Source organism: Dromiciops gliroides, chromosome 4 (genome assembly GCF_019393635.1).
Source record: "Dromiciops gliroides isolate mDroGli1 chromosome 4, mDroGli1.pri, whole genome shotgun sequence".
In the NCBI taxonomy this organism is placed as follows: domain Eukaryota; kingdom Metazoa; phylum Chordata; class Mammalia; order Microbiotheria; family Microbiotheriidae; genus Dromiciops; species Dromiciops gliroides.
The window spans coordinates 313730036-313755241 of record NC_057864.1 but is presented as its reverse complement, the minus strand read 5'-3'; the positions used below and the strand labels follow the sequence as shown (position 1 = coordinate 313755241).

At 41.6% G+C, this 25206-nt stretch overlaps 1 protein-coding gene across 1 annotated transcript in view; it reads left to right on the top strand.

Moving 5' to 3' along the window:
* GABRR2 (gamma-aminobutyric acid type A receptor subunit rho2) overlaps positions 1-25206 on the top strand; it is a 67299-nt gene that overhangs the window by 33816 nt on the left and 8277 nt on the right. The window contains exons 3-8 of the mRNA XM_043962393.1: positions 6343-6410; positions 10904-11127; positions 13727-13809; positions 14021-14161; positions 20858-21010; positions 22031-22227. Of these exons, the coding sequence (XP_043818328.1) occupies positions 6343-6410; positions 10904-11127; positions 13727-13809; positions 14021-14161; positions 20858-21010; positions 22031-22227 (866 nt within the window). The remainder of the gene's footprint in view (positions 1-6342; positions 6411-10903; positions 11128-13726; positions 13810-14020; positions 14162-20857; positions 21011-22030; positions 22228-25206) is intronic.

Here is a 25206-nt window from a genome sequence, read left to right as displayed (position 1 = left end):
TGGTTTGGCTTCCAAAAGTCAGGAGTAGGGGGCAGCTTGGTGGCGCAGTGAATAAAGCACCGGCCCTGGATTCAGGAGGACCTGAGTTCAAATCCGGATTCAGACACTTGACACTTACTAGCTGTGTGACCCTGGGCAAGTCACTTAACCCTCATTGCCCTGCCAAAAAAAAGTCAGGGGTGCTATCTCTCACCTGGACTCAAACAATGAGCACTTTTTAGTCTCCTGAGAGAAGAATAGGGGTCATTGCCAGCCACTATTACCAAACTTCCAATCAATCATGTTGTTTCCTGCACCTCAGCTTTGTGACCAGTCATATTACCCATAATTCCATGATCTTATCTACCCTATTCTGTTTTTTCTTCTTTACTCCCCAAAACCTACATAAGGGGAACTGTCCTCTTTCTCAGTGTCCTTGGCATAAATGGAAGTGAGCCATTGACCCATTCATTGACAGGTAGCATGCCCCTGCTGTTAAGTGTTATCAAGCAGAGATCTGCTTCAGTTTGCCCTTTTATTAAATTCCAGTTGTGACACTGTCAAAGTTTGTTACATCATAGATTTAGATCTAGAATGGATCTTTCTACAACATCACAATGCCTATTTGAAAGGAACCAAGAAAAGAGGCACCAGTCCTTATGCCCAGAGCCTAACAGAACAGTTAGCCTGAGTCTCAGTTTCCTTGTCTGTAAAGTGAGGGACCTGGACTAGTTCTAAATCTTAATATGATCTTATGAGCTTCTGATTGGTTTGTGAAGAAAGTGTCTATGATTATGCATATATTCTCTTATCTTGGTGGTGGCAAGTCTGGTCATGGAGAAGAAGGGGCGGGGTGCCTAGGTGGCACAGTGGATAAAGGACCGGCCTTAGATTCAGGGGAACCTGAGTCCAAATCCGGCCTCAGACACTTGACACTTACTAGCTGTGTGGCCCTGGGCAAGTCATTTAACCCTCATTGCCCCGCCAAAAAAAAAAAAATGGAGCAAGAGAAGAAGGGGACAAATAAATTGGGACAGGCTTCACACAAAGTATGAACAACTCACATAGTCTCTGTTACTCTGTGTATCTCTGTGCCCTGTCCTTAAAGAACATGGCTGCCAATGTTGTATGATGAAAAAGGCATTGGGTTTGGAATCTGAGGACCTGGATTCAAATCCTGATGTAATCTTGGTGCAGGGGATAGGAGTGCCAGGCTTAGTCAGGAAGACCTGAGTTCAAATCTGGCCTCAGACACTTACTACCCGTGTGACACTGGGCAAGTCACTTAACCGTGTTTGCCTCAGTCTTCTCACCTGTTAAATGAGCTAAAGAAAGAAAGTATCTTTGTGAAGAAAACTCCAAATGGGCTTACAAAGAGCCAGATAACCAAAAAACGACTGAACAATAACACAAGATCCCTTCTGGTTCTAAATAAGATATTTGTAAAGCACTTAGCGCAGTGCCTGGAACTTAGTAGGTGCTTAATAAATGCTTATTTCTTTCCCCTCTTCCCTCCCCCTGCTTTACCACTTACCCTTTCCCCCATGACCTTGGAAACACACACAGCAGCCCTTTTGAGGAATAATTCAATTTTTAAAACATCATTTATTTCTTTTTAAGGAAGCAGTTGCAGTTAAGTGCCGTTAAGGCCAGTTGTTCTCTCCACTGCACCACCTAGCTGCCCTGGGTAGTGTCAGTTTTGACGCTGTGGGTGATTTTGTTTATCATATCTACCGAGACCCAAGACTGATCATGCTCTTTCACCTTAGTCATTTTTTGCTCCTTCCTCACCTTTAAATCTATTGCTCTGAGAACTGTCATCAAATCAACACTACTACTCCTGGTCCCTGTGACTTCACTTACTAAAACATCTTTCCCTAGTCAACCCTCTACTATATGTGTATTGTCTCCCTGCATTAGAATGTAATCTCCTTAAGGCCAGGAACTATTTAGTTTTTGTCTTTGTATCATCAGCTACTAGCATTGGGCTGGGCACCTAGAGGTAGCTTGTTTAGTAGAAAGAACAGTGAATTAGGAGTCCAAGGTCCTGGATTCAAAACCTGCTTTTGTCACTGATTATCTGTTTTACCTTAGGCAAATGACTAACACCGCCCCCCCCCCACCCGCCCCATGTCAAATTCCTCATCTGTAAATCTCTATGTTCCCTTCAAGTTATAAATCTAGTTCAAAGCAACTTCTGAATGGCCTGAGGGAGATGGGCACTGGGTGGTTTTATGTTTTTGTTAAGTCGTTTTTTCAGTCATGTCAGACTCTTGGTGACCCCATTTTTGAGTTTTCATGGTAAAGATACTGGAGTGGTTTGCTATTTCCTTCTCCAGCTTACTTTACAGATGAGGAAACTGAGGTAAACAGGGTTAAGTGACTTACCCAGGATCTCACAGCTATCTCTGAGGCTATCAGATTTGAACTTAGGTCCTCCTCCTGACTCCAGACTCAGGGCTCCATCTGCTGTGCCATATAGCTGATTATAAGGTTATAGAATTAAAAGGATTTGAACTGGGACTTTAGAGGTCATTTCGTCCAACCTACTCACTTTCCAAATGAGGAAATTGGGGGTTCATAGATATTAAATAATTTGTTCATGTTAGCAGAGTCAGGATTCAAACCCAAGTCTTCTAGGTCCAAACCCATTAATCTTTCTGAGGAGATTAGGACTTCTTGATATATCATAGCTTTGGGCATGGCATAGGCTCAGACTTCACCCCCACCCCCTGCCCTTGCTGATGGAGAGGCTCTCTGCTGACTATGACAAGAGACCCAAGCCGGAGTTTACCATCTATCCAACCCTATAGATAACCCCAGCTAAAATAGGGCCCTGCAACTCCACCCTGCCCACCCATACCACATTGGAGCGATCAGATTATGCCTTTATGGTGGATAATGAGCCCATTTATGATATCGACTGCTGGAAATTAGACATCGGCACCCCGTGTGCCAACCTCAATTAGCTAGATCATTTTCTACTTCACTGCCTATCTTCATTTCCATGGAGCTCGCAATGTGTACTTCACAGAGTTCCAGATCAACCCGATGCCTTGTCCCCAAATACACTTCCCCCTGGTCACGTACTCATCCATTGTCAGCTCTGTCCTGAGCTGTTCTCAGGAGCTGAGCTCTCCAGTGACTTCTTTGAGCCATGCAACCAGATGGTAAAGTGTGACCCATGTCAAAACAAGTACACGGCCTGTTACATCCTGCGTCCAATAATGTTGTTGCTGTCATTTTCCTGATTAAGACCAAGTAAGCCATTCACTTCATAGACTGGTATCCCACTGGCTTCAGTGTTGGCATTAATTACCAGTCATCAACTCTAGGGCCCAGGGGGAACCTGGCTAAAGTTCACTTGGGAATATCCATAGTAAATAACACAAACAACAGCTGATACCAAAGCCTGGGTCTACAGAGATCTCAAATTTGATCTAGTGTTTGCCAAGTGGGCCTTTGTGCACTAGTAGGTAGGTGAAGGTATGAGAAAAGGAAAATTCTCTGAATCTTGGGAGAATTTGACTACCCCTGAAAAGGAGGGTCAAGACGAAAATGAGGAGTCCCAAGAGGCACTGAGCACCCAAGCCCGTGTGGAATGTCCATTATTTTTAGATATCTTTTCACCATCACCAAAAATGAAATCTTTCCTCATTTGAAAAAAAATGGAGATGGGATCCTTTTACAAGGATATCAGTCATGAGTAAGTAGTCCCCAGCCTTTGAATCCCCCAGTCATGAGTAAGTTCAGTAAGGATGACCATGCAGCGGGAGAATTCCCTGGGTGTTAGAGGCTGTCTTTATGGATTTAGCAGTCAGATTTAGTTTTTGCTTATATGACCCCTGTTCTTCCCATTAGGGGACCTAGTTTGGCCAACCTACATCACTAGGTAATTTGAACAACTTTATCCAGTGGGCTCCAGAGAGACTTAGAGATCAAAAAAAGGAAAATTAGAGGAGAAATTCTGGGATTTGCTAATAGCGGAGATCCGTGGCAGAGCATGAATGAGCATGAATATTACTACCTAGCTAATGGAGGCAAATGGAGCTAATGGAGGCAAATAGGACCCCAGACTGTTGAGTCCCATAAGCCAAGGGTTAGAGATCTGCATGGAAGTTAGGAGGCATGATATTCCTTTGACTCTTGTCAAGGAAAATCTAATAAGAAGGGGAAACTTTGGAATAGAAATAAATTGGTCTGGAGCTGTGTTTTGAACTGTAATTCATTCTGCCATGATGGGAGCTTTAAAGAGGGTCTCAGATCATAGAACTGGTTCCCTTGGAAAGGAAAAAGCTAACGCTAATTGTTGGGAATTGAGAAGATTGCAGACAAGGTGACCTTGAGGAGTATACCAGGCAGAACAGTTGAAGAGGGCCGATGATAACAATGACAGCAACAATAATACTATCAATTAGCATTAATATAGCCCTTTGAGGTTTCAAAGCACATTACAGATGTTAGTTTGTTTGATCTTAACAACAATCCAGTAAGGTAGGTTCTCTTATCCCCATTTTACAGATGAGGAAACTGAGGCACAGAGTGGTTAAATGACTTGCCTAGCATCACAGAGCTACTAAGTTTCTGGGACAGTATTTGAACTCGAGTCTTCCTGACTCTAAATCCTATGTTCTATCCACTACACTACCCAGCTGCCTCATCACCTGATGCCATTGTTGGAAAAAGTGACAATAGAACAATGGTTTTTTATTTTTACTGGTTAGAACAGGAAGTGTGATGGGAATCGCTCATAGACTGGAGGTAGCATGTGTTGTCACCACCGTTTCTTCTACTGGGAGGTGCAAAGAACAGTCAGTAGAATGATGGGTGATACTGTGGGAGCTGAGCAGGAAATACCAATGATGAGTGACCGTGAAAATCCGTTAGAGATACATTCTAATGAACCACACAAGTTGCAATATTAGTTGAGAGCCTACCCACAAAGTGGTGGTAAATAACTGATATGGTATGTGTGAATTATGTGTGAACTTTGAGTGAATCCTAATTGTTTCCTTTCGCCTGTAAACAAATCTAGTCATTCTTTGAGCCTTGGGAACATGTCTAATCTTGAATTCATCATCTCCTCAGCCTAAATCAGATCCCACTCCCACTTTTCCTGTCTCTGCCAATGACACTATCACCCTCTTAGTCACCCATGCTCCAAACTTTTGAAGTTGAAGGGGCTCAGAGAAACCTAGGCTGGGTATGATAAGAGTGGTAGGGGGCAATGAGAACTGAGTCTAGGTCCTTCTCAGTTGGAAATCTTGCAGCAGAAGGAAGGAAGGAAGCGGGGTGTGTGTGTGTGTGTGTGTGTGTGTGTGTGTGCGTGCGCATGTGCGCGCATGTATGTGATCTCTCTGGGGGTAGAAGTGAAAAGAACTCAGGAGATACCGCTCTCTTCTTAAATAAGATTGACAATAGTCTCTTCTGTCCTCTAACAGCTCCTAGGATAAACTTTGGGAGACAGAGCAAAACCATTCTCTCCTTCAAATTAATTCACAACAAAATGTAAATGATAAGTTAGCAAGTGTAACATGACACAAAATGTATATTTATTACTTCTCTGGCTTACTGTTCCCACCCAGAAAATAAGGGAACTTCTCTATCAGATATTGGGTAGCTAGGTGGCACAGCAGGTAGAGTGCTAGTCTTGGAGTCAGAACGACTCATCTTCTTGAGTTCAAATCTGGCCTCAGTCACTTACTACCTGTGGGACCCTGGGCAAGTCACTTAACCCCGCTTGCCTCAGTTTCTTCATTTGTAAAATGAGCTAAAGAAGGAGGTGGCAAACCACTCCAGTATCTTTGCCAAGAAAACCCCAAATGGGGTCACCAAGAATTGAAATGACTAAAATAACTGAACAACAACAAAACTATCAGGTATTTCTCAGTGGGTCACCAATTACCCTTTGTAAACAAGTCACTTAGCCTCTCTTTGCCTCAGTTTCCTCATCTGTAAGATGGGGATAATAATAGCAACTACCTCCAAGCTATGTTATGAGACTCAAGATCAAATGACATAATAACTGCAATGCACTTAGAGTGCCTGGCATAACAAGCACTATATAAATCTTAGCGCTTACACATATATGTGTGTGTATTTGTGTGTGTGTGTCTGTGTCTGTTTATATTCTATATTATCATACTGATCCTAGTACCATTTAAAAATATGATCACTGACTATGAAAAACCAATCCGACAATTCAGAACGAGGGCCCTTTTTTTTCTTTTCAATCTTTCCATCATTAAGTGACCACAGATTCACCTATGTACCAGGAACACTAGCAGAGAAAGTCCCTCAGTGAGTGAGGTGCATGGTCATCAAAGACTAGTCTTCCAACAGTTTGCTTTTGTTTTTCTGCAGGCCCTGCAATTCCTGTTGGCGTGGATGTACAGGTGGAAAGCTTGGACAGTATCTCGGAGGTGGACATGGTATGTAACTATAACTCGAGGCTATACTCCATGGTCAGTGAGGAAGCTAATGCTCCAGTGAGGATTAGAAAGGATCATTAATGGAAGATAGTACCATTTGGCCAAATTGTGTGTCTGGGCAGGGACATGGATTTTCAAAGGGGACACAGTACAATAGAAAGAACACTGGACTTGGAATCAGAAATCTTTCTTTCAAATTTCAACTCTGCTATGGGACACACATCATTTAATCTCTCCAAGCCTCAGTTTCTTTATTTTGAAATAGGGATAGGATTTAGAACATTGAGGGACCCAAGAGATCATCTCCTCCAATTCCTTCACTTTAGGGATGAGGAAACTAAGGCCCAGAGAGGTAAAAAGGGACTTGTCCAAGGTCACATAGGTAGTGACTGTCAAAATCTGAATTTGGACCCAGGTCTTTTTATTACAGAGTGCCTCCACACATTTCCATTTCCCTGTTGTAAGCATTTTCACTAGCTGTCCCCTGAGCTTGGAATTTTCTCTTTCATCTCTACCTACTTACTTCCCTGGCTTCTTTTATTTTTTTGGTGAGGCAATTGGGGTTAAGTGACTTTCCCAGGGTCACACAGCTAGTGTTAAGTGTCCAAGGTCAGATTTGAACTCAGGTCCTCCTGACTCCAGGGCTGGTGCTCTATCCACCACGCCATCTAGCTGCCCCTCCCTGGCTTCTTTTAAATCCCAGCTGAAGTCTCACCTTCTACAAGAAGCCTTTTCTGGGTCCCCCCTTAATGCTCGAGCCTTCCCTCAGTTGATTATCTCCAATTTAACTTGTATTCATTTTGTTTGTAAGTAGTCATTTTCATGTCATCTCCCTGCATTAGACTACGTTTCTAGAGATCAGGAACTGTCTTTTGCCTTTTTGTGTATCTCCAGCACTTAGCACAGTTCCTGGCACATAATAGGTGTTTAATAGATGCTTGTGGGCTGACTGACTACAGAGCCAGAACTCTTTCCATTGTACCATGCTTCTTCTCTCCTCCTACAACATGCGTCACAATAAAAATCTGCAATAAAGAGAAACTGAGGCACAATTTATTAGCAAGGCTAGTAATGGCCAATAGAAGGATACCAAGGCTCCTTAAAAGTCAAGGACCCCTCCGACATTGAGGGCATCTTTTTTATACAGTTGGTTACATAAGGGACCAGTGATGCAAACTAAACTAAGACAATGAAGATGAAGAGTGTGTTTACATTTCGTTTGACTAAGAGAGGGGATTTCCAGGATACAGGGCAACAGGGAAAAACACAGAGTTGACTCATATTCCCTGGAAAGTCTCGTAGTGAGGCTATGACCAGGCTGACTCCTCTTCCTTTTCCCTCCCTCCCTCCTCCTTGGTGAGCAAGAACTTACAGATTTTGCATCTTTGTGGTTAGGCTATAGCCTGTAGGGATAGGGAAGTTAAACCCTTACAAACTCTACCACTGAGGCCTATATAATCAAGTCTAAGTTTGATTCACAAATATTGATTCTAAGTGATTAGAGACAGTTCTTTTTTTTTTTGCGGGGCAATTGGGGTTAAGTGACTTGCTCAGGGTCACACAGCTAGTAAGTGAGGCTGGATTTGAACTCAGGTCCTCCTGAATCCAGGGCTGGTGCCCTATCCACAGCACCACCTAGCTGCCCTAGAGACAGTTCTTAATCAATACTTCAATCAATTAATCAATAATGCAAACTAAAGAGGGTGTGTGTGCCAATTTTCCATTTCGCTCATAGCTCACACACAACATTGCTGGGAGGGAATTGTAATTTTTTGGTACTCTTTGTAAGCCCAGTATGAGCCTGAGCTCAGCTTGCTCTCATTTGAAGCTGCTTCACAGTTGCACATCTGTTGAAGGCTTCTTGCTGTCCTCCCATTCTATGATGGCACTGAGGTTTTTGCATGGTCTGGTGGTAGCTGACTGACCCTGCCCACTCCTGCTCCAGGCAAAATGCAGCTCATGTTTGAGAGAGGTATAAAGGGGAGAGATAAAAGGGTCTATAGGAAGCTAGAGTTCAAAGTGCCAGGTCATTTGTAATACTCTATAGAGTTTAGTTTAGTCTCCTGACTCAAGCCAGGGAAGGTATATCAGAACTGGGCCCGGCTGGACTTTTTTCAATCTCCAGTCATTTTGGGAGGTCAGATATAGATACATATACCAGTGAATGGAACTCTTGTATCAGCCTACCTTTTTTGGGGGGGAGGGGGAGTGATTACTTCTGGATCCATAGGAACAACTCAAGTGGACTATAGCAGGACCCTTGGGCCGACCTCACTAGATCTGAAGCTGGATCCAGTCCTCTAGACTGGGGGTACCCCACAGCTAGTGTATGGCAATTCACAAACAAGGGAATCTGTGATTAACCAGAAATGATTTCTGTGTTGGAATGTGAGTCATAAGGGGTATTGGATCATACCTAAAAAAGAGGTATCTATTGTAGTGGTGGTTGCCCTTAAGAGTACAAGTTTCACTGCAAAGATTATTGTGTTCTGTGGATCAGAGTTATTCCTAAGTAAAACTGTAATATTGCCAAGGTTTATCTTCAGCCCCCCCCCCATCTCCCTTCTTTTCTGTCCCTTTTCCTCTTTTTGTGTGCTCTCTCTCTTCTATTTATATCCCACTTCCCAAGGTGTTTGCTGCCCTCCTACTCTCTTCCCATTCCCTTATCAAAAACTTACTCCAGACAGATGCTAGTATCACTTATATCTCAATATGGTTTTTTGTTTGTTTTGGTGAGGCAATTGGGGTTAAGTGACTTGCCCAGGGTCACACAGCTAATAAGTGTCAAATGTCTGGGGCCGGATTTGAACTTGGGTACTCCTGACTCCAGGGCCAGTGCTCTATCCACTGTGCCACCTAGCTGCCCCTCAATATGGGTTTAAGTCAATGTGCTACTTTCTTTGCTGGGGGGCATTCGTATATTAAGCCTTATCTCTAGTTATAAAGGGTAGACTATAAACTCCTTGAGGGCAGGAACTATGTAATTAAAAAATGGAATCTGCAGTACCTAGCTCAGTGTTGTGCACATTATGGTACTTAAAAACATTTTGTCCAGTAAATCATACAGCAAGCATTAATTGAGTGCTATGTGCTAGGCATGGTGCTGGGGCCCTGGGAAAGACAAAGAGAAAAGTTCCTGCCTTTGGACAGCTTCCAGTCTAGGTGGTAGATACAACATGCACGTAATATAGCAATATGCAAAAATAGATACAACATGTATAGATATAGATAAAATAATTTGGGGAGAAAGGCACTACTGACAGGAGTGAGGGAGGATGGATCAGGAAAGGCAGGTGACATTTGAGCAGAACCTTGAAGTTCATCTGGGAAGGAAGTATATTTCAGGCATGGGACAGAGCCAGGGCAAAGGCATGGAGATAGGAGATAGAGTACTGTGTGTGAGGAGCACCAAAAAGACTAGTTTGGCTAAACTCTGGAGTGCAAGAAGGGGAGATGTAAGGCAAGCTGGGGTTTGGTGGTGAAGGGCTTTTGTTTATTCACTGTTTGTTTATTCACTGTTAAAACATTTCAGGCATCAGCCAAGCAAGTGGGAGGAGATATTTTGGGGACAGGAGTGTGGATCCTTCTTAAGGCATCTGAAATCACACTAAATAGGCAACTGACTATTCTTTCTAAGGGGAAATAAGGCCAACTCTGTTGTGTGTCCTGCCAGACGATCATTTGGTTCATTGCTATACTTTTTTTCCTTTTAAAAGTAATTTTCAAGTATTTTATTGATTTCCATCACTGTCAGTCTTGAAAGTTGTGGTCTGGAGTTGTTCCTTTTTTTCCCCTTTGACCTCAGAACTGTCCCATAAAAGAAATGCTCATCTCATATCGTTGCATGCCATAAACTCCACGGAGGTTCTAAATAACTGGAAATCATACTTCTAGGATCATAATTTTGAGAGTGTCCTTAAAAACAGGGAGGCTGATGGATTATTTGTAAGTTCAGGAACCACTAATGCTGAATCCTTTGTTGTTGTTGTTGGGTCATTTCAGTCATGTCCAATTCTTTGTGACCCCATTTGGGGTTCTCTTGGCAAAGATACTGGAGTGGTTTGCCATTTCCTTCTCCAGCTCATTTTACAGATGAGGAAACTGAGGCAAACAGGTTAAGTGACTTGCCCAGGGTCACACAGGTAGTAAGTATCTGAGGCTGGATTTGAACTCATGAAGATGAGTCTTCCTGAATCCTTATTTTCCCTCAAAGACCAGGACTCCTATAGAGACCTTTTCTGATCCCACAGTTATTACTGCTGTCTATCTCTTGAGATTACCCTGTATTATTTTCTTTGTTTTTATTCCTCTGTTTGCATGTTGTTTCTCCTCAATAGAATACATGCACTCTGAAGTCAGCAACTGTTGCATTTCTGTTTGTATTCCCAGCATTTAGCACAGTGCTTGGCACATGGTAGGCACTTAACAAATGCTTGTTTAATTGGATTGTATTGAAATCATTGCCTAGTGTCCTTTCCTTCTTCCTCCTACAGGATTTTACAATGACTCTCTACCTGAGGCATTATTGGAAGGATGAACGCCTCTCATTTCCCAGTACCACTAATAAGAGCATGACATTTGATGGGAGGCTAGTGAAGAAGATCTGGGTCCCAGATGTCTTCTTTGTTCATTCCAAAAGGTCATTCACTCATGACACCACGACTGATAACATCATGCTTAGGGTGTTCCCAGATGGTCATGTTCTTTACAGCATGAGGTAAGGCACCCCATCCAACTGTGTTTTCCCAATGTGTCCCATCTGGAAATCTGGTTAGGCACTGTGGCCTTCGAGATATTACAATCCACCAGAGGTGATCAGCAACATCTCCTCGGGGTTAGTGAACTGACCAGGCTTCATAGAAAAGTCACCTAAGCCAAAGCAGTTTCTGGATAAGCCAGAGAGAAGTTGACGAGAAAGATGAATTTGCTCATGGAAGGTTGGTTAAATCTGTGCTAGGTTATTGAAGGGAAGTCCATAGTGTAACAGTGCTAGAAATCCATAGTGTAAAAGTGGTGGGTGCTACTGTGAAGAACAGAGCTGATCAGCCAGTCCTTGATTCTTTCTTCCCCCGTCTCTCTTCTGGATGGAGTGTAGAGAGCTGACTCATTTTCTATCTCCTTCCTGGGAGGTGGGAGGTGGGAGGAGGAGCTGGTTTAGAGTGTTATCTTTTCTCCAGTTATTCCTTTTTCCTCCTTACTTCTTTCTCTCTGAATACTTAATCAGCCACACACCTTGTTATGAGAGTTAGCTCATTTCTTTTTTAACCATAGGGTCAATAAAAAGGTCCTCAAGTCTGTGTGGGCTCTTTCTCTGTTTTATGGAATTTATGTCAGGAGAAAAGTTATGACAATCACAATTGCTTAGAGTGAGCAGATTTCCTAACATTCAAGTTAGAGTTTTGGCTCTCTGCCCTGATTTAAATTTTTGCTTATGTGTAGCTAACTCTTGGCCTCTTTATGTTTGAGGGAGAAATGTTTAGGAAAAATAAATAGCAAAGTAAATTATGATAGCATACCTCTATTCCTTTGAAATTGAAGTTATGTCTACCTCCTCTGCCTTCAATGCCATTGTTGGAGTCAGAGTACCAGGCTGGATGGACCATGGTTGCCAACAATTGGTATTTTTTCACAGGTTTACCGAAGCAGACATTTCGAGAATTCTGGAAGGACCAGAGAGATCTAGAGACAAACTAGCACTGCAGGTCCATGGTGTGGCTTGTCTTTAGCCCTTTATTTAGCTCAGAGTAGTACTGTATAGTGAATAGTGTGCTAGCTAAGTAGGATTGGTGGGGAAAAGATCTAGGTTCAGATCCTGATTCTGTTACTGATTAGCTTTGTGACCCTGGGCAAGCCACTTGATAGCTAAACTGCCTAATGCTTAGTTTTGAAATAATAGACCCATTATAAATCCTCATTTCCATCTTGTGACTAAGGAGAAAGAGGAGGATGAAGGGTCTTAAGTCCATGTCTTATGAAGGTCAATTGAAGGAATTGGGAAAGGTTAGCATGGGGAAGAGAAGACTCAGGGGACATTGCATAGTTGTCAAGCATTTGAAGGTCTTTTATGTGGAGGAAGGATTAGATGTATTCTGTCTGGCCCCAGAGGATAGAACCAGGAGCAAGGGTGGAAGATTTGGAGAGACAAATTTATACTTCATGCAACTAAAAACAACTATTTTTGTTGTTATTCAGCCTTTTTTTCAGTCATGTCCAACTCTTTGTGACCCTATTTGGGTTTTTCTTGGTAAAGATACAGGAGTGGTTTGTCATTTCCTTCTCCAGCTCATTTTACAGATGAGGAACCTGAAGCAAAAAGGGTTAAGTGATTTGCCCAGGGTCACATAAAGCTAGTAAGTGTCTGGGGCTGTATTTGAACTCAGGCCTGGCACTCTATCCATTGTGCCACCAAGTTGCCCCCTTCTTAATAATTAGACCTGGTCAAAAGTGGAAAGGAGTGCTTTGAAAAATGGTGGATTTCCTCTTCTTAGAGGTCTTCAAAAAGGAGCTGGATGGGGGCAGCTAGGTGGCACAGTGGAGAGAGCACCGGCCCTGGAGTCAGGAGGACCTGAGTTCAAATCTGGCCTCTGAAACTTGACACTAGCTGTGTGACCTTGGGCAAGTCACTTAACCCTCATTGCCCAACCAAAAACCCAAAACCAACCCCCCCCAAAAAGGAGCTGGATGCCTCTATAGTGTATGTAGACTGTATGATGTAGTGGTAATTCCTTTCCTAAAATGCAGTGGAGATTCCTTTTGCATGTGGGTTGACCTTGGAGACCCTATCTGACTCTTAATTTTGGTGATTCTGTGAGAATAGGGAACATACATAAGTAAAGCACTTACTTCAAAAGACATGGTAAGTTAGTGGCAAAGACCCAGAGACCATGGCCAATTATCTCATTAATAGAAGGTGTGTGTGTGTGTGTGTGTGTGTGTGTATGGTTAACACTCTAAGGTCTGCAGACCACTGTAATGTATATACTGGGTTTTGAAACCTTTTAAGAAGGCAGTAAAGAAATAGCCATTCTTCCCATAATCCCCTTGTTCTTTCCAGGGTAAAATTTTTTGGTTTTGCTTTTTTTTTTTTTTTTTTTTTTTTTTTTTTGTGAGGCAATTGGGGTTAAGTGAGTTGCCCAGGGGTCACACAGCTAGTAAGTGTTAAGTGTCTGAGGCCGGATTTGAACTCAGGTACTCCTGACTTCAAGGCCGGTGCTTTATCCACTGCACACCATCTAGCTGCCCCTCCAGGGTAAAAGTTTTTTAAAAAAACACATGTCTTTAAAAAGCCAGTATCTTTTTTTTTTTTTTGTATTCAGGATTACAGTCACTGCAATGTGCAACATGGACTTCAGTCACTTTCCCTTGGACTCACAGACGTGCTCCTTGGAGCTAGAAAGCTGTAAGTGGTTTCCTTATCTTAAATGATAAGCCTTCCTTCACCTTATGACTTCCCTCCCATCTGTGACTTTCTAGCCACCATCAGGTTAGTGTGACCTGCCAGCAAGAACCACTGTTTAGCTCAAGATTGCACCGTGTTTTGTCTGTTGCATGATTCTGGTTTTTAAATACAAAGGAATCACATTCCCTCTCTTCCCCACTCCCTCTCTAAGATGCATACACAGATGAAGATCTGATGTTGTACTGGAAAAATGGGGACGAGTCCCTGAAAACAGATGAGAAGATTTCTCTGTCACAGTTTCTGATTCACAAGTTTCACACGACATCCAGACTGGCTTTCTACAGCAGTACAGGTATTGTATCTTTGCCCCTGCCCAGCAGAGCACAAGGGAAAGAAACCACACGGGAATGATTCCCCAGTTTATCTCTGCTGAGCAGCAGTTTGGGATGGCTGAGATATCCTAAGCATCTTATTACTAGCTCTTCCTTTATTGCAGTATTCATTGACAGTCATCAGGCTAAAGTCAGTCAGGCCTTCTGGGCCTGAGGTAGACAAAACCAAAAAAATTTTGTTAGGTAGGATGAGCGCTAAGACCTGGAGAGAGAGGACCTTGGTAGGAAGTCTGTCTCTGCCACCTACTAACTTCCCAAGTAGCTTTGGGCAAGTCACTAAAACTCCTCTGGAATTTGGTTTCCTCATCTGTAAAATTAGGGGGATTGAAATAGATCTGAAATCCCTTCCTACTATCAGTACACTCTAGTGCAGGTCCCCATCCCTTCATGCCTCGATTATTGCAATAGACTACTGGGGAATCTGGTTGCCTCAAGTCTCCCCATTCCAATCCATCCTCTGTTTAGCTCCCAACATTAAAGTTAACTAATTTAATATCAATTAACAAATAAATTGGTATTAAATGATAATAAATAACATTAAATGCTTTTAGCATAATTATTAAACTTTGGGTAGGGATGTGCTAGTAAATGTTTAACAAATAACTCTCCAGAGGAGAAAAAGTACCCTTGACCCACTTTTTTTTTTTTTTTGCAAGGCAATGAGGGTTAAGTGACTTGCCCAGAGTCATACAGCTAGTGTGTGTCAAATGTCTGAGGCCAGATTTGAATTCAGGTCCTCCTGAATCCAGGGCCGGTGCTCTATCCACTGCGCCACCTAGCTGCCCCACATGACACACTTTTAAGTTTAAACTATATTAGTATTATTTTCTGCATCACTTTCCTATCTAGACAAACAACAAAACAGTAAATCAGGTCCTAATTTGTAGCATTTCTAAGGTGTAAATGCTCACATTGAAAATTTAGCAATTGGTTAACAAAAGCTGGCTTGAGCTGGTTCTAGCATATTCTGCTTTGGGGTGAAAATATTGGTTCCAAGGAGAATAAGAATATGTAAAACAGGTAGAAGCTGCGTGAACATAATCACTATGAAAATGCAGTACAGTAGAAAGAGCCCTGGATTTGGAGTCAGAGGGTGTGGGTTCAAATCCTGGCTTTGTCATTTACTGCTCTGTCATTTTGGGAATGGCACATCATCTCTCTGGGCGTGTTTCCTAATCTGTGAAATGAGGGGTGGAGGCAGGTAGAAATAAATGATCTCTGAAGTCTGTTCCAACTCTCAGTCTATAGTCCTATGACAATTCAAGTCAGACTTCAATTTAGTGACTATTGTTGGGCAGCTAAGATACGTGAGCACCTCAGGGGACAGAACTGCCATTAATGAAACAAAATCTCTCCTGCTTTTTAAAAAACATGTCTCTTTACCCCGAGTGCTCTGGGTCTTTTTTTTCCTAATGGTTGATTCCATGCTGCCACTTTGGAGTAGAATGCAAACCTGCAATTAGTTGCTCCAAAATTCCCCTTTTACTTTTATCTTCTCATCCTCCTTTTTAGAGAATTCCAAAATATCAGAGTCAAAAGGACCTCAGAGGCCATTTAATCCAGACTTCTTTCCTAGAGGATTCCCTTCTACAACCTTTCCCAAAAGTGTCCATCTGGCCCTCTGAAAATTCTGTAGCAATGGACAGGTGGAGGCAACTACAGTTAGATGGAATGATAAAGGTTGACTTGGGGCGAGGGAGCAAGGAACAGTTTCATTCTCTTTTTTCCCCACCATGATCCCCCACTTTTATCTCATTTGGAGATGGCTCATCTTCAACATTCCTCTATAACATACTCCCTTTTTTCACTCGGGTATGTGATATGCTTCCCTGGTCTATTCTTGGCAAGTTTAAACCATAATGGTACGTGTTTGAGATCCCCGCTGCATTATAGAGTTGGGTTTCTTTTGGTCTTCTCTATTTCACTAACCTTTCATTGAGGGTTTTCAGTGGTCTCAAATACAGTGTACTTGGTTTGTTTTGCTCTTTGAATGTGTTACTCCATACCTCCTAGGCAAGCCTGCCATCACAGTGGTAGCCCAGTAGTTGTTATCTCAATGCCCTCTTTTAGAATGCTTAGTGTTCATTTTTAAAGTCCTTGGATTTGGTCCCGGTGTCTCCAAGGCAACTATCACCCTTGGCACCTTAGCACTGAGACAAGGGTATCAGGATAGCTCATAAAGGAAGCACTCAACTCCCTCCCCCAAAAGGCACCATGCAAATCCAAGGTTTGGTAGGATTTCATAGGGTCACAGAACCCTAAATCCATAAAGGGACAGAGGCCACTGAATCCATTTATTTCGGGAAGAAAGGGGAACAATTAGGGTGAACTAACCTTATGGAATAAAGGATCAAGGATAAATGCTCCATGGAATATAACTTGAGTTCACTCACTTGCTTGAATATAACCCCATACTAACCTTGGGTTGTTTATTTTAGTTTATTTTTTGTTTAGTCATTTACAGTCGATTCTGACTCTTTTTTTTTTTTTTAGTGAGGCAATTGGGGTTAAGTGACTTGCCCAGGGTCACACAGCTAGTAAGTGTTAAGTAAGTGTCTGAGGCCACATTTGAACTCAGGTACTCCTGACTCCAGGGCCAGTGCTTTATCCACTGCGCCACCTAACTGCCCCGATTCTGACTCTTAATGACCCTTTGGGGTTTTCTTGGCAAAGATATTGGAGAAGTTTGCTTTTTCCTTTTCTAACTTATTTTACAGATGAAGCACTGAGGCAAACAGGGTTAAGTGACTTGCTCAGGGTCACACAGCTAGTAAGTATCTGAGGCCAGATTTGAACTCAAGTTGTTTTGACTGCAGGTCTGGCACTTTATTCACTGTGACACCTAGCTTCCTCCATACTAAGCTACCTCCATTAAAATCACCTCCTACACTTGAACAAACACTGAGGCATGAAGTTAGAAACTTAACTAGGGCAGAGTAGTTGAGACTCTGCCTCAGGCACTGACATCTAGTGGGGAAGCTTAATTCCTTTACCTATATATTCCTGCCCTTTCAAGTATCCCACTGGCCTCCACCCCCAGTAATATTGGGTAGGGAGAAGGCTAGCCTCATTTGAAGGCAATGAGGTCATGGACCGGTGGAACTTGGAGGAAGTAGGAGGAAGGGAATATGCTATGTATATCTTCCCCTCCAACTGAATTTGTTTCAGGAGTTGGAATTCCAAGTTATAGTTCTGCTTTCAGTTAGTCTCCACAATACAATTGCTACTTCTCAACAGGAATCCTGCATTCTAACCATTGCCCCCTGAATCTAACAGACTTATTCCTACCTCCTAACTTTGCCTTAGGTTTGTTCTCCTTGCCTTCAATAATACTCTGCTTTTCCTGTCCACCTATTCAGCTCAGATTCCCCTGTTCCATGAAGCCATGGGGAACCATAGACTTCAGAAGATTCCCATCTTCTTTCTCCTGAAGCACTTATTGCCTGTGATGCTTTTGCTTAGTTAATGGACAGGGAATAGACCTGTGATTTCATTATAAGTATAAAGGAATAAATGTTAAAAACTATTTCGTTATAAGTATAATGAGGCAGTATAGTGACACAATGGATACAGCCCTGGGCCTGGAGTCAGGAAGAATGAAGCTAAGTCCAGCCTCAGATACTTACTAGCTGTGTGGCCCTGGAAAATCACTTAACCTCTGTTTGCCTCAGTTTCCTCATCTGTAAAACGGGAATAATAATAGCATCTACTTCCCAGGATTGTTGTGAAGTTTAAATGAGATCACAAGGGTGAAGTGCTTAGCACAGTGTCTGGCACATAGTAATCATTATATAAATTGTTATAGATAGATAGATATTATAAATAATTCCAAAGTGAGGAAACTCCCCCTACCAGTGCAGGTACACAACTCATTTTAGAAAGTTGCTCAGTACTCTGAGAGGTTAAATGTTTTGCCCACAGTTGTACAGCCAGACTTGAAATTAGATCTTCCTGGCTCCAAGAGTGACTCTCTCTCCCCAGTGTCATGCAGCTTCTCTTAATTAATAATGTCTTTAACTGTTACTTAAGTGGTATATGGATTTTTTCTTAAGCTTTTTTGAGGGCAGGGACCATGTTTTATGTGTCTCTTGAACCTCCCAAATGACCAGCCCAGTACTTAAAGGTAACAAGCATAGAATCATGCAAATTCATTTTAAAAAGCTGTTGAAATGTGATAGATATGCTGATATATCTTCTGCCTTTTTTACTTATGCTACCTTTCCTCAGGACCAAACTTTTCACCCAGCAGTTTAATAACTAATATCTATCACTTAATATTTTACCTTTTCAAGTCTGTCTTTACAAATACTAATTGGTGAATTATTCTATTTCCCTGTCTTCCCTTCCCACTTCCACTCCAGTGGGATAGATATTTTCCTGAAAGGATTTCATATGAATGAGGCATTAGATTTAGAGCCCAGAAGAGACTTTAGAGAGGCTGCCTAGTCTAACCCACTAATTTATGCTGAGAAGAGCTGCCATTTATAGTTGATCATCATACAATGTTGTTGTTACTGTGAATAATGTTTGCCTGGGCCTGTTTGTTTCACTTTGCTTCAGTTCATGTAAGTCTTTCCAGGTTTCTCGGAAATCCACCTGCTCATCATTTCTTATAGCACAACAGTATTCCATTATACTTATTTTCCACAGCTTGTTTCACCATTTCCCAAGTGATGGGCATCTTCTCAATTTCCATTTTTTTGGCCACCACAGAAAGAGCTGCTATAAATAGTTTTGTGCATGTAGTGCCTTTTCTGTGTTTTATGCTCTCTTTGGGATACAGACCTAGTAGTGGTATTGCTGGATCAAAGAGTATGTACAGTTTGCTTGCTCTGTCAACATAATTCCAGATTGCTCTCCAGAATACCAGCCCCCTAATTTTATAGATGCTAAAGTCCAAGGGATTTAAACCCAGCTCCTCTGCCTCCGAGAGAAAGTGTTCTTTCTGGCTCTAGAGATGAAAAAGTAGGAGCAACAAGTGAAAGTTTCAGAGAGAAGAATTCAAGTTCGATATAAGGAAACATGGGAGGTTATAGAATCCCTATTAATAGAGAATTCTCCAAATAGAGGCTGGATTACTCTTCGAGGGAAAAGTTGAAGAGAGGATTCTTGTTCAGGTATGGGTTGCCCTCTGAGGTCCCTTCTTTCTCTGAGATTTATTGATTTTTGGTGACATTTGCTATTTCTTCATTTTTCAGAGGAAGGACTTTCTTAGTGTCAGATTATGAGTTGGTGATAGAACTAGGATAAGCCCATAATTGTTATTTCTGTCTTTTTTTCTCCTTTAGTTTACATAAAGATTCAGAAATTGGCCTCAAATCACTTCTTCAAAGAGCCAAGTAATAGAGCCCTGACTCCTTGCTTATATCTAGGCTATTTTCACTAGACTATACAGATTAAGGCCTCAGTTTCTTTTGATTGTGGGCACATAGTATTGCTCTCTTTCTTAAACTAACCTGGCATCTCCGGGGCAGCTAGGTGGCGCAGTGGATAGAGCACCGGCCCTGGAGTCAGGAGTACCTGAGTTCAAATCCGGCCTCAGACACTTAACACACACTTATTAGCTGTGTGACCCTGGGCAAGTCACTTAACCCCAATTGCCTCACTAAAAAAACAAAACAAAACACCTAACCTGGCATCTCCAACAATTTAACATATTACTTTACTTGGGGATATTATGAAGAATTAGATAATAAAGATTGAGTTAATAGATTTATGAAAGCCGAATATGAGTTCATATTAAGAAGTACTTTGACTTCTTTAAAAGATCTATAACTGGGGCAGCTAGGTGGCACAGTGGATAAAGCACTGGCCTTGGATTCAGGAGGACCTGAGTTCAAATCCAGCCTCAGACACTTGACACTCAACTAGCTGTGTGACCCTGGGCAAGTCATTTAACCCCAATTGCCTCACAAAACAAAACAAAACAAAACAAAAAAAGATCTATAACTATAAGTCTATTCTTTTGGACTTGTGATTTAATTGGTTCAAATCTATATTGAACTGAAATAATTTCTATATTTGCCTATCAATCTCTGAAATCCTAATGCATATCTATATTTATGTCTATGCCTATATTTAGGGCTAAAACTGAAAACCTATTAAATACACAATCCCAGTTCTCCTTACAATTATAGATATAACTGTTCAATGGGTTTTCAGGGGGTTTTTTGTGTGTGAGGCAATTGGGGTTAAGTGACTTGCCCAGGGTCACAGAGCTTGTAAGTGTCAAGTGTTTGCGGCTGGATTTGAACTCTGGTCCTCCTGAATCCAGGGCCAGTGCTTTATCCACTGCACCACCTAGCTGCCTTCCCTAGCCACCTTTCTTAACATACCCTCTCATTCCCAAATATCACACTTTCAGCAGATTTTTATAAAAATTTTCCTGAAATCGGGGCAGCTAGGTGGTGCAGTGGATAGAGCACTGGCCCTGGATTCAGGAGGACCTGAGTTCAAATCCAGCCTCAGACACTTGACACTTACTAGCTCTGTGACCCTGGGCAAGTCACTTAACCCTTATTGCCCTGCAAAAAACCCAAACAACCCCCCCAAACCCCCCAAAACAAAAACAAACAAACAAAAAAGAAAGGTGGCTAGGTTTTTTCTTTTTTTTGCTTCAAATTATACTTTATTACATTATTTCTTCTGGTTAACAGGATGGTACAACCGACTGTACATTAACTTCACCTTGCGTCGCCACATCTTCTTCTTCTTGCTCCAAACCTATTTCCCTGCTACTCTAATGGTCATGCTGTCCTGGGTGTCCTTCTGGATCGATCACAGAGCTGTGCCTGCCAGAGTTTCACTGGGTAAAAGATATTTCAACAGGTTCAGAGTGATGTTGTTAATTATCCATTGTATGAAAACATTTTTAAGCTCTTCCCCAGATACATTTTGTACAGTTCTTGTACAGTTGTACAAATTGTTATGGCTCTGTTGAGTCATGTTAAAAAAGAAAACCTGAAGGAAAGAAATGGTTAATGACAGAAAAAAAGTTTAAGGTATTGTACCCGACATTCCTTTAGTGATTTACACATCCCTCAAAAGATTATCAGATGCCAGATGACTGAAACAAATGACGCTGAAACAGAGAGAATGTTGGAATGCAATGTTCAAGCTAACCTTTGCTAAAATGGGGTTGTAGGAGGCAGCTAGGTGGCACAGTGGATAAAGCACCAGCCCTGGATTCAGGAGGACTTGAGTTCAAATCTGTCCTCAGATACTTGACACTAGCTGTGTGACCCTGGGCAAGTCACTTAACCCTCATTGCCCCACAATAAAATAAAATAAAATGAAATAAGATAAAATGGGGTTGTAATCAGAGGTCTGAAGAAATTGAGCTGTAGCTATTCTCATGCACTCATGGGGAGGTGAAACATGTTTAGCCAGGAAAACGGCCCTGCTCTTTGAAGGTCAGATCCTGAGGATTTAGGTCCAGGGAGGTGATGAGGAAAGTACATAGTAAAATCTTCCCCAAATTTACAGAGAACTAAATGTATATTTGTGAGTCATGAATCATATTCGTAGTTTTGTGAAGAGACCCAGATTTAAGCCAATTTTTAAAATCTTAGTTTTATTGATATTTTTATTGTCATTTCACTTCCATTCCATTTCCTCCTCCCTCGTCTACCCAAAGAACCATCCATTGTAATAAGAAAAAAAATTTAAGACAGAAAGCAGCCAAGCCAATCAACTCATCAATCATATATGATGCTATAACCAATATTCCACACCTGTAGTCTCCCACCTCTGCAAAAAGGAGATTGACACTTTTAAAAAAATCATGTAAACTCAGTGTCTGAACTCACTTTGTCTGGGGGCCTTTCCAGGCAGTACAACTGTCCTCACCATGTCTACAATCATCACTGGTGTTAATGCCTCCATGCCTCGAGTCTCCTACATCAAGGCCGTGGACATCTACCTGTGGGTCAGCTTTGTGTTCGTGTTCCTCTCCGTGTTGGAGTACGCAGCAGTGAACTACCTGACCACCGTACAGGAGCGGAAGGAGAGGAAGCTTCGAGACAAGGTGAGAAAGACATTTCCCCTACTTAGTTTGCCTAACAGACGGACAAGCAACAAGTATTTATTCAGCGCTTAATTTGTACCATGGACAGCGCCAAGGGATGGGGATACAAATACAATGGTAAAAAGAAAGTTCCTACCCTCAAGGAGCTTAATTTCTTCTTCTTCTTCTTCTTCTTCTTCTTCTTCTTCTTCTTCTTCTTCTTCTTCTTCTTCTTCTTCTTCTTCTTTTTTTTGGTGAGGCAATTGGGGTTAAGTGACTTGCCCAGGGTCACACTGCCAGTAAGTGTTAAGTGTCTGAGGTCAGATTTGAACTCAGGTACTCCTCAACCCAGGTCCGGTGCTCTATCCACTGTGCCATCTAGCTGCCCCCTAGGAGCTTAATTTCTTATGGGGGAAGATAACACATAAAAGGGAGCTGAAAAGGACCTCAGCAATATGGAGAAGGTACACCAATGAAGGGTTGGTGGTAAAATCCAGCCGGTCACAGCTGAGAGGGAAATGAAGTATGACCAACGTGAGCCCATCCCTAAAATGGAGGCCATGAAATAAACTCACAAATGAGAGAAGAGGACTGGTAGGATGGAGAGCTGTTTTACGATGGGAAGGTCCAAAATGCGGATGAGAGGGTAAGATCTGGAGAGTTAGAGGCATAGCTGGGAGGAAAGTGGAAAAAGAGAAAGTACATGTAAAGTAATCCGATTGAAAGGATACTCAATAGAAAAATTACCAGCTAGAAGGGTCACCAGGAGAAGTGCCTCTTTTTCTTATGAGTCAATCAAACCCTGTTTATCTTCCCAAAAGAGAGGGGGAAAGGAAGAATCTTAGAATGTGAACAGCCCCTTGGTTTAGAGTGGTCTGGTCCAAAGAGAAGTTCAGGTCCCCTTCCAATGGTCTTTGGTCTCTTCGGTGAATGTAGAAACTCTAGAGAAAAGACAGGTTCTAATGGAGGAATCCTATAAGAGAGCCATGCTCATGTGGGCCTATAGCAGAGGGAAGGAAAGACCAATTTGCTTGGAAACTATCTGTAAGGCTGCTTGTCTTCTCAATGAGAGGCTGTGAGCAAAGAAGGAGGAAGAGAATTTGGGACTCAAAATTTTTAAAAAAAGAATGTTAAAATTGTTTTTACATGTAATTGGGGGGAATTAAATTAAAAAAGAAAATATTTTAAATATTTTAATAAGATACTTGTTTTAGAAAATCATATTTTATAAATAAAATTTAAATACAAATATTCATATAATATTAAAAATATTAATAAAATAAAAATTTTGTAAAATAAGATACTTTTTAAAATAAAAATAAGAAAAATTTAGACCAGTGATGTCCATAGACTTAGGATATTAGAGCAGGAAATAACCTTAGAAATTGTCTGATCCTCTCATTTTGTTAACAAGGAAATTGAAAATGAAAGTAATAATAAACTATAGGATTGAGATCTAAAAGGGACCTTAGATGTCATCTACATCAACCCCCCCATTTTACAGATGAGGAAACTGAGGCCCAGAGAAATGAACTGCCACATATTAAGTGGAAGAACCAGCATCTTAGCCCGTGTTCTCTGATTTCAGATCCAGTACTAGGACCCAGCCTTCTGGTATTAGGCAGCTAAACTACCAATGCAATGTCCATTTGCTACCAACTGACTCACCGTAGTTTAAAACCTACAAGGAGTGTATGACTTAGAGGAGAAATACACATTTATGCATATCTTTATTATGCAAGTAGTCACTGAAGATAAGGAAATGTGAGATTTTTATGTACAGAGATGAATTCTGAAAACAAGAAAGGCAGTCTGTTTTTTTATGATCTATTTACACATTGTCTCTTGAATATTTTATATATTTTTTCTAACTGTGCTAGATAATTTGAGAATAAAAGGAAGATAAACTTTATCCACAGTATTTTTACTTCAACATCTGAGTTTTTAACTTCCTGTCTTCTACTCTGTGATCATTTTCAAGTATTCCTGTAGCAAATGTTATTTTTTTTTAGTCTATAATCTGCTGAATTTTCCAGCATCCTGGGAGCAGTTGGTTCTGCTGCTTGCACAGATGCTGACATGATGTTACTATAAGAGAAAGCATCCAGGAAAACATGGGGAAGAAAGTAGCCTGGTAGAGAAAGGCTTATTGAGAGGTGCTATCCCCTCATAGCCATGTATGCAGGTAATAGACTGAAATGGCTCCATAAGATGAGTCATAAGATCATGGGATCATAAAATGAGAGGACAAAAGACCTCAGAGGTCATTTAGTCTAGCTACCTCATTTTAAAAATGTCTTATTGATAGTTGTTATTTTTTTTTTATATCATAGTCATTTCTAGAAAGAAACATCTCCCACTCACACCAGCCAAATGATTCCTTCCTTACAACAAAGAAAAATAGTTCAGCAGAACCAATCAAGCCACTGATTGCATCTGACAGTGTATATAGCATTTCGCAACCGTAGTACCCTACCCTTCTACTGAAAGGTGGAAGGTGTTTTCTCATCTCTTCTTTGGGGCCAAGATTGTATGTTAGAATTCCTCAGTGTTTGACAGCCCTCTTAGTTTACTGATGAGGAAACCTTGGCCAAAGGAATACCTTTGAACATGATGAATTCTGTTTATTGATGATTTCTTTTTTTTTCCTTTTTTTTTTCATGAGGCAATTGGGGTTAAGTGACTTGCCCAGGGTCACACAGCTAGTAAGTGTTAAGTGTCTGAGGCCGGATTTGAACTCAGGTACTCCTGAATCCAGGGCTGGTGCTCTATCCACTGCGCCATCTAGCTGCCCCCTATTGATGATTTCTTTAAAATGTTTAGGGAAAGCCATGGTCACTAGATCAGTTGGCTTTTGCAAACCTATGGGGCATCTCTCAACCTATGAAGCTACCTCCAGTTCAAGGTCTGCATCCACCCCAAACCATTAACTCATAAGCCCTCACCAATGTATTTATTATTGCTAGTCAGGCAGAGGAAATTATTGATTCAATTCGAAGG